A 17153-nucleotide genomic window follows, 5' to 3' on the forward strand; every position below is an offset into this window, starting at 1 on the left:
AAAACACGGCTTCGAATGTAAGTAATGTTTTTCTCGTACTAACACTGTGTTATACAATAGATTTGGTCTTGAATTCACAAATTTAGTTGTTACATCTGACAGAGTATGTTAGACGGTGTAATGCTGGTCCATGTTAACGTATTTGTGGGCTTGGTTGGTTTAAATGTGGAGGCGAGGCCTGGCAGTGCTGGTGTATGTGGAGGCGAGGCGAGGCCTGGCAGTGCTGGTGTATGTGGAGGCGAGGCCTGGCTGTGCTGGTGAGTATGTGGAGGCGAGGCCTGGCAGTGCTGGTGTATGTGGAGGCGAGGCCTGGCTGTGCTAGTGTGTATGTGGAGGCGAGGCCTGGCTGTGCTAGTGTGTATGTGGAGGCGAGGCCTGGCAGTGCTGGTGTATGTGGAGGCGAGGCCTGGCTGTGCTAGTGTGTATGTGGAGGCGAGGCCTGGCAGTGCTGGTGTATGTGGAGGCGAGGCCTGGCTGTGCTAGTGTGTATGTGGAGGCGAGGCCTGGCTGTGCTAGTGTGTATGTGGAGGCGAGGCATGTACAACACTCCCCAATAGGAAGAAAACCCACTGGGTTCTAGGCTAGGTTAGGCTTATCTGTAATAATTGAATTAAGCCTAGCAAAGCCTAGAACCTAGTTCAGTAATTTAAAAAATGTTGTAACTTGAAAAATGCCATTCAATACATTACACAATTTAAATATTTTCAGGCAATCAACACAACCCTCATGTTGGCTAACCCTCTCTCATGTTGGTCAATAATTTAATTATTTTTTTATGGAGTAATCTTTGCTGTTGAAATGTAGTCTTTTTGAGACTACATTTCAAATGTAGTGTGTGTGGAGGCGTGTATGTTAGGTATTACCTAATATACACGGTGTAATATATCTATCTGTGTGAAATAGATTAAATCCATTTATTTGATATTCAGCTAATAGTTCTGTATTTTCTACATTCATCCATGTTTTGGTAAGTGCAATAATATGTATTGTTTCATTGCAGATTAGAGATTCAAGATAGTTCTAGATTTCCGAAGTACTGAAACGCGCGCCATACAGGCTTGGTGGATCTAGGTGCAAGGTAAAATTATTTACATTTACTTTTGTATTTATGTTTTGTATTTATATGCATATATGCATTTATATGCATTATTCTATAGAATAATAGATCTCGTAATAATTTTGCAAAAATAGTGGCATTTACTATTTTTAAAAGATTATTAAAAAATTTACTGATATGGTGCATTCGGAAGGGCGAAGAGGGAGAACGGCCTGTTGACATAGCTCGGGTGCAGGGGGGGGGGGGGGTTGTGTAAAAGCCTGGTTTGTGCCTCGGAGAGGCTATGGGATCCAGTAAGTTCAGTAGAACTTCGGTTTCAACCCTTTTACCCTGTTGTAGCTCAGTCGATTAAGGCAGTGTCTGGGATGCTCCCGGACGCAGGTTCGAATCCTCGTCACGGCCCTTGTGGATTTGTTCATTTGATGCATCACGTTATTGTGATCTGTGTGTGTAATTCTTCACTTGCTACAGCAACAGGAATGTGTGTGTATGTATTTGTGTTGTTGAATATGACCGAAAGTGTAAGATTAATGATTCTAATACAAATCGTCTGAATATTTGTTTTTCTTCACTGTCGAGAGTAGTTAAAAAAATTTACTCGAGTTTATTTTCACACTTTATTTATGGTCCTTAAGTCCCTCTCCTTAATGCTGCTGCTGTTTCTCGCATCTTTGCATCGCTTGTATGTTTGGGGGTTTGGCCTCTTGCTATATATTGAGTCCATTTGTGTGTGTTTGGGTCTCAGGCCCTCTCGCAATTTCTGTTGAACAAACCCCTTTTCCTAGTTCTGCATCTCTCCTTTGGTACAAATTTTGTTGTGCTTTTATCATATATTTCACAAAACTTGACATACATTTCATTTACTTCATGTCCTATCAGCAAGTGTTTGTCAAATTCTTTAAGGAAAGTTTATCATCCTGATTGCAGATCTCTAGCGATATTATGTCAACTTCTTGTGGATTCGCAATCATTATTTAATTTACCTTTAGGTGTTCTTTCACCAGCACAGCAACACTGTACCTCTCCCAACCAGTTTAAGATAAAAACTAAGTACTAACTAATTAACTCAATGTAACCTACCTTACCCCCAAAATGACAACCCATGTCTTCTATTTTAAACAATGCTGTTTTGTTGACCAAATTGTATTTTTGTTTTTTTCTGCAATGTTTCCCCCCCCCCACCACTCTACCACCACATTGAGTTTAGTAGCTCTGTGCACGTCAGGTGCTGTTTAATATACAGACCTACTCCTCCATTTGACCTAGTTTCTCTATCACATCTATATCACTTTGTGCTTTAGCCCTGGTGGAGCTTGGTCCACCAGGCTGTTGTTTGGAGTGGCCCGCAGATCCACATACAGTCTGCATATGATATACAGTCTGTTGATCAATTAAACTACAGTAGTTAGTTTTTATCATCCGAATGCACCAATATGTGTTCATTCTTCCCAGATGAAGGAACTAGGTAATATTCATCATCTGAATGCACCATCTGATGCTTTAACACACTCATGATACACGAGAGGTTTAAAAAACTTTTAAAACTTTTAAAACTTTTTGACCTATGTATTTAAAAGCAATTCTAAAGTTAAAAAGTGTAGCATAGGCCCCTCGCAGAATGTTCTTAATATGATCCTCAGGTTATAGTTTTCTATCTAAAACCACCCCTAGATCTCTTTCTTGATCAGAATTCTTTATAGATCTCAGTGGCTCGATCATAGAAACTGCTCTAAATCCTTGTTGGCCTGGATTGTGGAGGTCATTGGTCTCTATAAAACTAGTAATCTGACTCCTGATCACTCTCAAATAATTTTATTATGTGGGATGTTAGTGCAACTGGTCTATAATTCTTTGCCAATGCTTGTGTTGTGTTGTGTTGTTTTGGTAGTGATGTGCAATGTGTTGTTTTGGTAGTGATTCGTCCAGTTCTGGTAGTAGTGCGGTTGTTGTGTAGTGTAGTACTTGTGTGCTTGTTAATGACTTGTATTCCAGTCTTGTGGGTATCTCCTTTCCCCTACGGGCCAACTGCTTTGTTCTTACCTAGCATTTTGCTTTGTTTGGGTATGAATGTTTGTGTGCCGTATATTTTGCAAAATTTGCCATATATCTCATTATTTACTCCTCTGCCTAGCAACAAGTCTGTCTAATTATACTCATTAACTGTTTTTCAAAGTTCCCCATAGTGTCCTTTATTGAAATCGAGTTCATGAACCGTTTCAATGTTCTTATTTTCTTCTAGATTATATCTTAAAGTATATTTAAATGTTATTGTTATTATTGTTATTAAATGTTATTGTGACATTGCATTGCAATTGAGCTATGTTGTTTACCATACCGTTCATTTCGTGAGTATAAGTATAGATGCCACACTTGTGACAGGTAAAACCATGCCTTTTTTGAAAAACAGCACCGTCTGTTGCACGTAAGAGCAACCCACACTATATTATGTTGCGATATTATTTCAATATTTCCGATTGTATTGATAATTTGAATTTTCATAGATTTCAATTTATTTTCATTTCGATTTAATAATTTTGTGTGACATTGCATTGAAATTGAGCTGTGTTGTTTACCATACTGTTCATTTCATGAGTATAGTTTATTTTTTTATTTTTTTCATTTCATTTTTTTAGCTGTTCTTATTTTTCAGTGATGGGAATATCAGATCATTTGATGTTCCCAATTTTCTGATGGAAGCATCAGACCATTATAGAATGCATCGGATGAGGTAGTTTGGAATGGTGGGGAGGACGAGAGGGGGGTATGGTGGGGAAGACGAGGGGACAGAGGAGAGGGTAATGGTGGGGAGGACGAGGGGACTGGGGAGTTGGGGATGGTGGGGACAGGGGAATGCTGGGGAGGACAAAGGGACAGGTGAATGGGAGATGGTGGGGGAGGAAGAAGGACAGGGGAGGGGAAAATGGTAAGGAGGACGATGGGACAGGGAAGTGGGAATAGTGGGGATGATGTGGGGACAGGGAAGTGGGAAGGACGAGAGGACTGTGGAATGGGGAATAGCAAAGTGAATTATAATTATATATATTAATTAATTCTTATAAATTTCCAGAAGCCTGTATCAACACCCACACTAATGCAACTGAAAGAGATGTTGAGACAAGTATTGCTGATATGTTGAAGAACGCCCCAAACAAACTCGGTGGAAACAGATACAAGGTAAAGTTTGCCAATTTGCTGTAGTCTAATTCAATTTCTTTTTAGTAATCTTCGAGAACATTTATGCTATGAATAAGATAAAATAATGTAACTGATTTTGATTTATTTACTATTTATTATTTATTTACCGTTATTAGTATAATAGATCTCGTAATAATTTTGCAAAAATAATGGCATTTACTATTTTAAAAAGCTCGGGTGCAGGGGGGGGGTTATGTAAAAGCCTGGTTTGTGCCTCGGAGAGGCTATGGGATCCAGTAAGATCGTCCTTCCTTTCCTCCCTAGAATCTGGATGTAGCAGGTGCTCAATTGTCAAAAGTGAAAAATTGGTTTTGTCTTCCGAATGCACCATTTGTGTAAATTTGCTAATAATCTTTTAAAAATAGTAAATGCCATTATTTTTGCAAAATTATTACGAGATCTATTATACTAATAACGGTTTGATAAAATACAGTAGACTGCCTACTGGATAATAGTTCCAGTCCACCTGTAGACAGGGATCTCACATCAGCTTGTATATTATACAAGGATAAGATTTGATAAATTCAGTTATTTGACTGAACACTGGCTCTGTTTAAATCAGAGATTTAAACATACATAGTCTAACCTAGCTCCATAACTAACAGCCATTAGCCATTCATGCACAGCCATCAGCTGGGCCATAGACCGGCAATTTTGCTTTTTTCCCAAGCCGGTCTGTTTTTTTTCGATGCCTCAGTGGCCCATGCACAGGTCCGTTCAAGGGGATTAAATAGCCGTTCTATGGCCCCAGGGTTTGTATTTTATCAAACTCTTATTAGAATAATAGATCTCGTAATAATTTTGCAAAAATAGTGGCATTTACTATTTTAAAAAGCTCGGGTGCAGGGGGGGGGGGGGTTATGTAAAAGCCAGGTTTGTGCCTCGGAGAGGCTATGGGATCCAGTAAGATCGTCCTTCCTTTCCTCCCTAGAATCTGGATGTAGCAGGTGCTCAATTGTCAAAAGTGAAAAATTGGTTTTGTCTTCCGAATGCACCATTTGTGTAAATTTGCTAATAATCTTTTAAAAATAGTAAATGCCATTATTTTTGCAAAATTATTACGAGATCTATTATACTAATAACGGTTTGATAAAATACAGTAGACTGCCTACTGGATAATAGTTCCAGTCCACCTGTAGACAGGGATCTCACATCAGCTTGTATATTATACAAGGATAAGATTTGATTTACTTTTGTATTTATATGCATATATGCATTTATATGCATTATTCTCTAGAATAATAGATCTCGTAATAATTTTGCAAAAATAGTGGCATTTACTATTTTAAAAAGCTCGGGTACAGGGGGGGGGGGGTTTGTGTAAAAGCCTGGTTTGTGCCTCGGAGAGGCTATGGGATCCAGTAAGATCGTCCTTCCTTTCCTCCCTAGAATCTGGATGTAGCAGGTGCTCAATTGTCAAAAGTGAAAAATTGGTTTTGTCTTCCGAATGCACCATTTCTGTAAATTTGCTAATAATCTTTTAAAAATAGTAAATGCCATTATTTTTGCAAAATTATTACGAGATCTATTATACTAATAACGGTTTGATAAAATACAGTAGACTGCCTACTGGTTTTACCTGTAATAAGGTTTGATACAGATGATTATGATTATGGTTTTGGCATAATGGAATACATGATGAAGGAATTATCAAAATTGACATTTTTATCAGGGGATATCCTGAATATTGTCAAAATGACGGAAACCCATATGTCAAAAACACATGGAGATATACCAATCCTGGAAGACATTCTTCCATCCCCACTTGAAACTGTTGAGCAGGTGGAAAGTCTGTCACATGAGCTAAAAGTTAACAGTGAATATAAAAAGAGTATGGTAAGTGTTGCTTAATTCTTTTAGCCTGAGTATGGTAAGTGTTGCTGAATTTTTTTAGCCTTGTACATATGTCTTTTGATTAGTTTTTTTGCAGATGAAGGAAGGTGGGGTGGCACATAATTGATTGTTCAGTGTTATGTTTAAGGTACAAATAAAACAAAAGCAAAAGTTACTCAAATTCGTTGATTTTTGTAATAGTTAAGAAGGAAAATATTTTAATGCTATTTATTTAATACAGTTGGAAATTAGAAAATCTAATGTTGAGATTGAAAGATATATATTATTCTCTATTACCTTACAGCTTATGCATTATTTTAACAGGTCCAGACGCTGTCTCAAATGGGCGGTGCAAGCTGTGGAGACACAGTGAGACGAATGATGAGGAGGATAGGGACCTATGGGGTCTGGTCTCAGTATTCACTCGTTGGGCGCAAGAGGAAACGTGTCTTCAAAACCTTGGATATTTGTAATGTAATAATAAGTACGTAAATTTGACATTTTTTTGGATTATATATATGTCTGCATGTATTATGTATTATACTTGCATGCTTGTTAATGACTTGTATTCTAGTCTTGTGGGTATCTCCTTTCTCCTACGGGCCAAATGCTTTGTTCTTACCTAGCATTTTGCTTTGTTTGGGTATGAATGTTTGTGTACCTTCATTGTATATTTTGCAAAATTTGCCATATATCTCATTACTCCTCTGCCTAGCAACAAGTCTGTCTAATTATACTCAATAACTATTTTTCAAAGTTCCCCATAGTGTCCTTTATTGAAATAGAGTTCATGAACCGTTTCAATATCCTTATTTTCTTCTAGATTATATCTTAAAGTATATTTAAATGTTATTGTGACATTGCATTGCAATTGAGCTGCGTTGTTAACCATTCTGTTCATTTCATGAGTATATTTTATTTTCTATTTTTTCATATCATTTTTTTTATCTGTTTTTATTTTTCAGTGATGGGAATATCAGATCATTTGATGTTCCCATCAGAAAATTGGGAAAGTCAGATCTTTTGATGTTCCCAATTTTCAGATGGAAGCATCAGACCATCATGGAATGCATGGGATGAGGTAGTTTAGAATGGTGGGGAGGACGACAGGGGGGATGGTGGGGAAGACGAGGGAACAGAGGAGAGGGTAATGGTGGGGAGGACGAGGGGACAGGGGAATGGAGAATGCTGGGGAGGACAAAGGGGACGAGGGGACGGAGGAAGACTGGAGAACAGGGGAACACCTAAATAAAAGCCAACAATGTTATTACTCTGTGGCTTCTTGTCTCCTGACAAAAAGAATTATAATTATATATATTAATTAATTCTTATAACTTTCCAGAAGCCTGTATCAACACCCACACTAATGCAACTGAAAGAGATGTTGAGACAAGTATTGCTGATATGTTGAAGAACGCCCCAAACAAACACGGTGGAAACAGATACAAGGTAAAGTTTGCCAATTTGCTGTAGTCTAATTCAATCTCTTTTTAGTAATCTTTGTGAACATTTATGCTATGAATAAGATAAAATAATGTAATTGATTTTGACTAAATATGTAGATATATTTAATTTTCTGAGCACTAATAATGAAAGAAAACCAAAATAAGAGGTGGCTACTATCTCTAATAATGGGCTGGAATAATACAGGATATAATAATATATATATATATATAAATATATATACATATATTTATATATATATATATTTATTTATATAAATATATATATGATATATATATTCTATTCTATTAGTCTATTCTATTCTATAGTTTTATATAGATTCTTGTTTTAGTTTTTTTCTATAATATGGAAAGGGTTTTTAATTAATAAATTAAATATTATATAATAAAATAATGTATTATTGAAAACAATTAGTAACAAACAATATTTCATTACAGGGTGGTGAAGCAAGAATACATGTGCATCACATAGCAGAGTCGGATATGACGAATAATGAAAACAGCGGAGAGCCTGGTGCATGGCATACCGCTGAATCTTCTCTAATGTCTATATAGAAGAATCTTTGTTTCTGTGTGTATATATGTATATATATCATTAATAAAATATATATATATATATATATATATATATATATATATATATATATATATATATATATATATATATATATATATATATATATATATATATATATATATAACCTATATATATATAACCTATATATATATATATATATATTTATATATATATTTATATATATATATTTATATATATATTTATATATATATATTTATATATATATTTATATATATATATATATATATATATATATTTATATTTATATATATATATATATATTTATATATATATATATATTTATATATATATATATATTTATATATATATATATATTTATATATATATATATATTTATATATATATTTATATATATATTTATATATATATATATTTATATATATATTTATATATATATATATTTATATATATATTTATATATATATATATATATAAATATATATATATATATAAATATATATATATATATATATATTTATATATATATATTTATATATATATTTATATATATATATTTATATATATATATAAATATTTATATATATATATATTTATATATATATTTATATATATATTTATATATATATATTTATATATATATATATATTTATATATATATATATATATTTATATATATATATATATTTATATATATATATTAGGTTAGGTTTGGTAGGGTTGGTTAGTTATCATATATCTACGTATAACTAGCTAGTTTTACCTTTATATATATAATATTTATATATATATATATTATATAAAAAGTTTGTGAGGAAGACCTCTGGTGCCAATGTGGGGACCCATAGCATAGGAGAAGAAAATAAAAAGTATTCAGAGGAGACCTTGTGGTCACTCACTAAACACTAATATTATCTTCTACCACCCCCCATTCTTTTGTATGTACACATATATTTGCTTTATTTGAACTTTGTTACAAAGAGGGAGTTACATATAGGTTACAAAGATGGTTATCATATATATATTATTTATATATATATATTATTTATATATATATATTATTTATATATATATATTATTTATATATATATATTATTTATATATATATATATTATTTATATATATATATATATTATTTATATATAAATATATTATTTATATATAAATATATTATTTATATATAAATATATTATTTATATATAAATATATTATTTATATATAAATATATATATATATAATATATATACTATTACACTACATTCTTATGTATTACACTAATATATATATATATATATATATATATATATATATATATATATATATTATATAAATTATTTATATATATATTATATATATAATTATATAGGTCATATGTTTTTGTATTTTTGCTGATTTGTTAGTAAATAATAAAAGAAATATAAATTATTTGATTTTTTTACCCTTAAATTGGTTTTAATATTTAAATTGAAAACACTAATATAATATAAAAAATTTATTATTTAAAATATTTAAAATATTTAAATATATTTAAAAATAAATATTTTTTATTTTCAAGAAATTTAACTTTAAACACAAAGATGTGAAAATGGTTCAGATAAGGCTCAAACCTTTCACAAGAGATTCATATTGGTGTATGAATGGATTATGAATGACTCATGTTAGGAGTGTAAGTTGCCACAACATCTCAAATTAGTGTTAGATACATATGTCTTGGTTATAAGTTTTGGAAACCTATTTAAGTCCACACACAATATCGTATCTGATACGATAAAACAAACGTTTCCAATACTTTCAAATACTTTCCAGATATGTTGTGGCAACCTAAAATTGTTTGCTGGGTGAGAGCCATGACCAGATGGGTGACACCACCACAGTGGCGCCGCCCGTCCCCGGGCGTAGTGGAGCCCGCACGCAAGGGACGAAGGGTGCCCCCAGGGACCATGCCTAGGGTAAGCACGCCACTGAGCCTGGCCATGTGGGCGACACCACCAGATGCGGCGCCGCCCGCCCCCGGGTGTAGAGGAGCCCGCACGTGCACGCCTTGTGGCCCGGGCGCCCACTAGGGTAAAGGGCGAAGGTTGCACCCAAGGACCACGCCACTGAGCCTGGCCACGTGGGCGACACCACCAGAGCGGCGCCGCCCGCCCTCGTACGGAAGGGGGGGCCACACGTGCATGGCACGACCCGCACGCCCGGGCACGGGACTGAGGGCGGGGAGGGACCCCGCCTTGCGGGCTGCATGGCGCGGTCCTTAGAGAGGGCAAATAAACCTGGGGCAGCTAGCTACTGCGTCAGAACACACGCGACCGGGGACAGGCGCTGGGCACACGCTGGGCACTGGGGACATTCCTAACTAAAACAGGGCGCCCCACACGCGGGCGTGGAGGGCGCCCCACACACGGGCAGTACTGTACCTTAGGATAATGGAGATGGGCCGGCTGCTCTGGAACGCCTATGGCTAACAATGAAAACTTCACTCAATCAGGAGCCCCGTGTGGGCCGCCCTTGTAGGCGACAGGGGGTGGCATGGAAGTCTATGTCGAAGGCGAGTAGTCATCTGAGGTACCGGCGTCGTAGTCCACGTGTAACGGATGGCGGCAGAGCGTTTTGTAGTGTATCTGGCGAGGAGGAGGCAAACAAGAGGTCGCCGAGTCCACGGGCGCGCTTTTAAGTACCCTGCTCGATGCGCGTGCTACTTAGTCGGTTAGACACCAAATCATGGTAATACATTTTCTTCCCCACAGAACTTCACCGCTTTGTTGTGAAAGCAGTGACTATTTTCATATTATGAGACTAGATTCAAAGAAGTAAAAGGCAACATAAAAAGCACTTGGAATACCATCTCTAATATCCTAGGAACTAAACAACACTCCCACAACAAGATAACACTCTCTAAGGTTGACTTTACACCGTCAACTGATTTAGAAATGGTAAATGAATTTAATAGCATTTTTTCATCGGTTAGTGCTAACCTTGCAGTAAAATCCCACAGATTCAGACACATATCAACACATATCTCTCAGGCAGCTATCCAAACTATCTTCTCCTTTCACCAGTCAGCCCGACAGATGTTGTGTCCATCATACACTCACTAAAAACCAAAGCTGGGAACATCAGTAAAATCCCATCCATTGTATACAAGAGCGCCTCCCATGTCCTTGCGCCACCCATAGCTCTGCTGTTCAACAAATCCCTTGAGTGTCATACCTTCCCTGATATCCTTAAAAAAGCAAGAGTAATGCCAGTTCATAAAGGAGGTAATCCGGCAGACATAAACAGTTATAGACCAATATGAAACCTACCCATACTATCAAAAATATTTGAAAAAAAAATTATTTACAAACAGCTCTACTCCTACCTCGTAAAATTCGACATACTTAGCCCCTGTCAGTTTGGCTTCCGCTCCCAAAAGAGTACCAACGATGCAATTATTAGTCTCCTTGATATAATTTACTCAGCCCTTGACACAAATGAGTTTCCGATTGGACTCTTCATTGACCTGAGAAAGGCCTTTGATACTATTAATCACAACTACCTCTTACGTAAAACTCCATCATTATGGAATCCGAGGCCATGCACTGGACTATACCCAATCCTATCTTAGTGAAAGACACCAATGTGTAGCCATCAATGATATAACCTCTCCCACTCTACCAATAACCGTTGAAGTACCTCACGGCAGCATCTTGGGACCTCTCCTATTTCTTATATTCATCAATGATCTGCCTAATGTCTCTAACATTCTGAAACCTATATTGTTTGCTGATGATACTACCCTCATCTACTCTAACCCCAACCCACATACACTAAATAATGTTGTTAATAATGAACTAAAAAAAAGTCCACTTATGGATGTCCAAAAAAAATACATTGTTTGAGAGGAGTCTTGTAGAAACTGTTATGAGTAATTATAATATAATGTTACATGATTCAGTGTTTACCTCTTGTGAAAATCTTGAAGTTGTTGTTTAGTCAGAGTTGATTTGTTTTTTGTACTGAGGCTGGTATTTTCTCCCCTGATTCCATGTATGACTAACCATCCTGTGAGATGGGGTTACAGTATTAGATGAACTTATTGCTAGTTTTTTATTTACACTGTGTAATCTTTCATATAGAATAGGGTAGCAGCACATTTCTGTGTATACCTAAGGTTCTTAATAAAATAAATCTGTAATAAAGGTTTTAAATTATAGTTTGCATTATTACCAGTATTATCCTTATTAAATCATATTAACCATGGATCATTAAGATCTCTTGTTAATATGTAATAGTCATATTTCTTTTGTATCATTCATTAAATTGTTCATTATGTCTCAATTTTTCACTTCTTTGCATATACAGTACAAATGATAATTTAAACGACCCATATATAGTTGTTGCACTATATTTTTTATTTATATAACTTGATCAATATTTTTACAGCTGACAGAATTTGTTTTACTCACAGGTGCATTATCTGTTAAAAAAATTTGGTTTATTGTTAAACACAATGGTGCTACACAGCCTTGCTGGCTTGGTGCCTTCTTTTGATACTTACTTATTGTTACACAGCCAAATTGTGTAACAGGAAGAGGTCTTGGACACAAATTTGTTTCATAATAAATGTAGAGGAATCAGCGGAGCATTCCTCAAATAAAATAAGCTGCCTCAGCTTATAAGAAAAATTAAATAAAATAAGCATTCCTTAAATAAGTAGCTGCCTCACCTCACTGCCTTACTGCTGCATAGCATTCCCGGCTTGGTGCCTTATTTTGATAATTACTTATTGTTACACACAGCCAAACTGTGTAACAGGAAGAGGTCTTGAACCCCTACTTTCCCCACTTTTTTATAACAGGCCATAATAGTCCATATAGTTATAATTATAGATTTAAGTATTCAATGAGGGAAGTTTTTGAAGGTTTTACCCTTCTCCTTACCTAACATCATTTGTGCAGGATATTTTTCTTTTATGTCTCACCCAGATTTAATTTCAAAATAAAACCAAACAAAATAAATTAAAAATGGGTATGTATAGCTAAGGTACATCCCCTAGCTATACTTATTACTAGGTGAACAGGGGCCTTTGGTGATAGAAATGCTCCCACCAACCCAGGGTCATCACCTTCTCTCATATTTCATGTTCACCAGTGTTTATTTACTTAATAACTACTGGTATAATATCTTGCTATTATGAAACTAATTCTAATATCATAAAAGAAATTTTTACTACAAGTTTCAAGCAGAGAATGCTTATAATATAGTTAACATGAAGGACTCCTTTTGACGAGACTTGCCAGCTAAATTGTTTGTTTCATAATAAAATCGATCCTCCATGTTGTGTAGTTGAGAAAAATTGAGTTATATCCAGTTTACGTAAAGCTACGCGTGCTCCAGAGCATCCTTAGTTTGAGGCAGTGTACTTTCGAAGATTTTCCTTCTTAAATGCCCACCTGAATACCAACATTGCCGCTACGAAGATGCTAAGAAGAAAAAACACTCGTAAGTACATACGTAACTGCTTCGTGAATCTGGCCCCTGGTTTGCGGAGGATCAAAGATCATTTACCCAGTGACGAGGCGTGTGGGTCAGCAGACCAATGTATGAGTGTATAGTCTGGGAAGAGCCAGGCTACAGCTATCTCTACGTGTCGACCAGGAAAGGGGGGGGGGACACCGTTTGGAGGAGCACGAAGGTCGAGGAGGAGCGAGCCTACGTCCGAAGGTTGAGCTACAAGTAGAATATCTTCGCGGAGCGGAATCTACAACTTTCATAACGGATGATGAGGTAGAAAATTTTGCCAGCCCATTTCCCCCTTGAGTTTAGGTTAGGTAGTGCATTAAGGATATGATAACCTCAAGTTATCCTTAAGTTATCCTCAAGATAACCTCAAGTTATGTGTGAGGAGATTTGTGGACTCAATACGTTAATATATATATATTGAATGGGAATTAGCTGTGATTATATAATAGAGTGACCAAGGCAGTGATGTAGTCTTTGTGAACTATTGAAGAGGCTTTATTATGTATGTAGTCTATGTATGTAAAGTGATATCAGTGTGTGGAGATGCCTCAGAAAAATTTGGTGACGACAGTGAAGAGCTGCCAGAAACGTTAGTTTCAGGAGTGTTGCAATATCGACAGATTTGAAGGATATTTTTAGTATGGCTAGTGTAGACTTTTAACAAGTAAACTTCTTCATTTTTACTAGTGTGTTTACCTTCTCCCCGCCAATCTCTTTGGTTGTATTATTTTTAAGAGTGAGTTACTGTGCACCGCCCATCATTGTGAAGGTTCCAAACTGGGTATTTAAACTCACAACTGAGATTAGATTATTACTGTGCCACGTTGCTGAGCGGACCGAGTTGGCGACCTTGAATTGGACGGTTAATGTTGAGCGGCTCGGTTTGAGTGGACTTGAGTTTCCATGTCTGTGGACACACTTGAAAGGAGGCTATGCGAGGACCGAGTCACTTAACTTGCTACGGGTGCAAGGCCGGATTCGGTAAGGAACCCCACCCGGTAGTGCACTGAGGCTCCCCAGGGTGATCAGTGGCACCCAGGACGGGAGGAGCTAAGACCCAGCAACATAAAGTGGCGATCTTGCCAGGATCCTTTCTAGGGTACCAGTATAACTGGGTGGTATGCAGTAATCGCTCGGGTAACTTAGGAGAGTGGAGATGGGGAAGGATATAGTGAAAGAGATTATTGAGACTTTAGATGGAAGCCTGGTTTGGAAGTGTAATAGGTTTCAGCAGAAGCAAGTAGAGGAACACTTCAGCTTCCAGACGGCCTAAAGAGGATTTCCTGATAGGCGTTTTGATCTGCAGAATAGGCTGTTTGAACTGAAGGCAGAAGAAGAAAGTTGAGATCGGAGCCAGTCAAAGCAAGACGCTCAGCTCATAAATTGAGCGAGAGGAAGCTCTGATAAGGACTGGAAGAAGCTAGTATAGATTCTAGCGATGATGGAATAAGCATGGGCTCGGGAAGCAGTGGGAAGAGAATAAAGTTAGAGATGCTGCAGCTTAAGCTCCAGGCGGAACGTGAAGAGAGAGAATTGAAGTGGGAAGAAGGTGAAGCCCAGCTGCAGCGAGAAGAGCAGGATCGACAAGACCGGCGGCAGAGAGAGAAACGGGAGCTTGAAGCTCAGCTGCAGAGAGAGAAGCGTGAAGCTCAGCAGCAGCGAGAGGAACATGAGTGTGAAGTTCATCTTATTCGAGAAGAGCGCGAAGCTCAAGTTAGGCAAGAAGAGCGCGAAGCTCAAGTTAGGCAAGAAGAGCGCGAAGCTCAGCTCCATGTTAGGGAGTGCGTTCTACCTGCATTTATACCATAAGAGGTCGAGAGTTTCTTCGACCATTTTGAGAGGGTCGTGTCCTTGAAAAGATGGCCGGAGGAAGATTGGGCGGAACTGGTGCAGAGTAGGTTGACTGGAGAAGCCAGTGAAGCCTACAACATGTTGGACATAGAAGAATATCTGACACCTGAGTCATGCCAGAAGAGGTTTCGTGAGTGCACTCGAACACCAGGGACGACATATGCAGAGACAGCCAGGGAGCTGGATCGCATGTTTCTAAAGTGGCCAAGTCAGAAGTAGAGACGGCCAATGAAATTAAGTAGCTGATGGTAATGGAGAGTTTATGTCTCTACTCGACCAGGAGCTGAGATTGAGAATTAAGGAAGCTGCCCTCAAGGACTTAAGGGCCGTGGCGGACCTGTTGCAGGAGACGTTCAGCTCTCAGAGGGAGTCGACCCAGGCGTTCCACCGAACAGAAGGAAAACCGCTCGTGGAAGAGCCGAGGAGATTTTTTTTCCCCCTAACTCCCCTTGCCACTTTGGAGGGGGAGGGGGATTAGGTTTTTTATATAGCTTCAGAGCACCACTCTCCCCAGCCACTGGGTGTTGTGAAAAGGCACCCCTAAGCATACACATTTCCCAATCAACTCTAACTAATATACATATAAATGGTTGATGGCAATCTCAACCCACAAGAGTTAGGATCATAATAATAATAATATGTAAAATGGAAAATTATTTTGTATTTACTTTTTCTTACATGGGACCACAGCACACAAAGGGAGCGGTGCACAGTATATCATTAAAAAATAACTAAAGCTGAAGGCAAAACAACAAGCTGCCTAAGCGACAGGTTTGGTGACTTGATAATAGAATACATGGGAAAACAATTCAAAGCGGAAGCTCCTAGCAAGGCCCCAGAGCAGGAGGGTTGTCATGTATGCTCATGGGGGGTCCCTCCAGCCGCCGCCATACCCACTCATGGGCTCCACCTAGGTCATCCACCCTCTTGTGAGGAACCATTCTGAGAAGTGGTACTCCAGATGACGACTCTGCTTAGATAATTAGCTGCCAGCTATCCTGGCTACGGTTCACCTAAACAAGACTATATTGATCCTTATGCACCCAGTGCACGGTGATCCTGGGACTAAGGTCTAAGGTGGTCTGCCCCTTGATGTAGTCCTGGACCAAATTCTGTAGATGGAATATGTCCAGGTTAGGACTTTCACAGAGCAAATTTAAAGGTTGATTGTGGTGAGTCTCATATCCTGAAGTCCACATGCACTCTCCTTGCACCATCATCCTCTTCAATTAAGGGATATCGTAGAGGCGGATGCTGTGTGCTTACCGGTATATTCTCTCAAATTTTGAAGGATCTCTGGGGTGCCGAATTTGTCGCACTTGCTCTGATGTGGACGGAAGAGTGTGGGAAGTTATCAGCAGAGACCTGGGTGTCAAATATGAAGGCCTCGTCAGCTCTGCAAGCGATGATGTCGGGCTTGCAGAAGGTCCCTCCATCAGGTAAACGAACCTCACGTTCTGCCTCGAAACTTCTCTGCCGCAGGTGCAGGCGGATCACAAATCAAGTGATATCGTCATGACGTTACACTGGAGCCCCGTGCGTTTTATTGCATTCCTGAGACATGTGGCCCAGGGTCCCTGGTCTCTGGCAAGCATCGCAAAGACTACCCCCTAGATAGACTCTAGGGGGTAAATAGATTCGGGTCTACCCTCTAGATGCTCTAGATAGAGTGGTTACAATGTTTCCTCAAAATCTG

General features: G+C 37.7%; 1 protein-coding gene across 2 annotated transcripts in view; it reads left to right on the plus strand.

Moving 5' to 3' along the window:
- Nucleotides 1–988: 988 nt before the first annotated feature.
- Nucleotides 989–17153, plus strand: part of LOC138356516 (uncharacterized) — a 352850-nt gene continuing 336685 nt past the window's right edge. The window contains exons 1-5 of one of the 2 annotated variants that reach the window (XM_069312665.1): nucleotides 989–1078; nucleotides 4125–4231; nucleotides 6410–6569; nucleotides 7428–7534; nucleotides 7987–8136. In XM_069312665.1, coding sequence (XP_069168766.1) covers nucleotides 4187–4231; nucleotides 6410–6569; nucleotides 7428–7534; nucleotides 7987–8103 — 429 coding nt within the window. In that variant the 5' untranslated portion in view covers nucleotides 989–1078; nucleotides 4125–4186 and the 3' untranslated portion in view covers nucleotides 8104–8136. Of the gene's footprint in view, nucleotides 1079–4124; nucleotides 4232–6409; nucleotides 6570–7427; nucleotides 7535–7986; nucleotides 8137–17153 lie in introns of those variants that run through there. The other variant, XR_011224492.1, reaches the window with a different exon arrangement.

The sequence above is a fragment of the Procambarus clarkii genome, chromosome 73 (assembly GCF_040958095.1).
Source record: "Procambarus clarkii isolate CNS0578487 chromosome 73, FALCON_Pclarkii_2.0, whole genome shotgun sequence".
Lineage (NCBI taxonomy): Eukaryota > Metazoa > Arthropoda > Malacostraca > Decapoda > Cambaridae > Procambarus > Procambarus clarkii.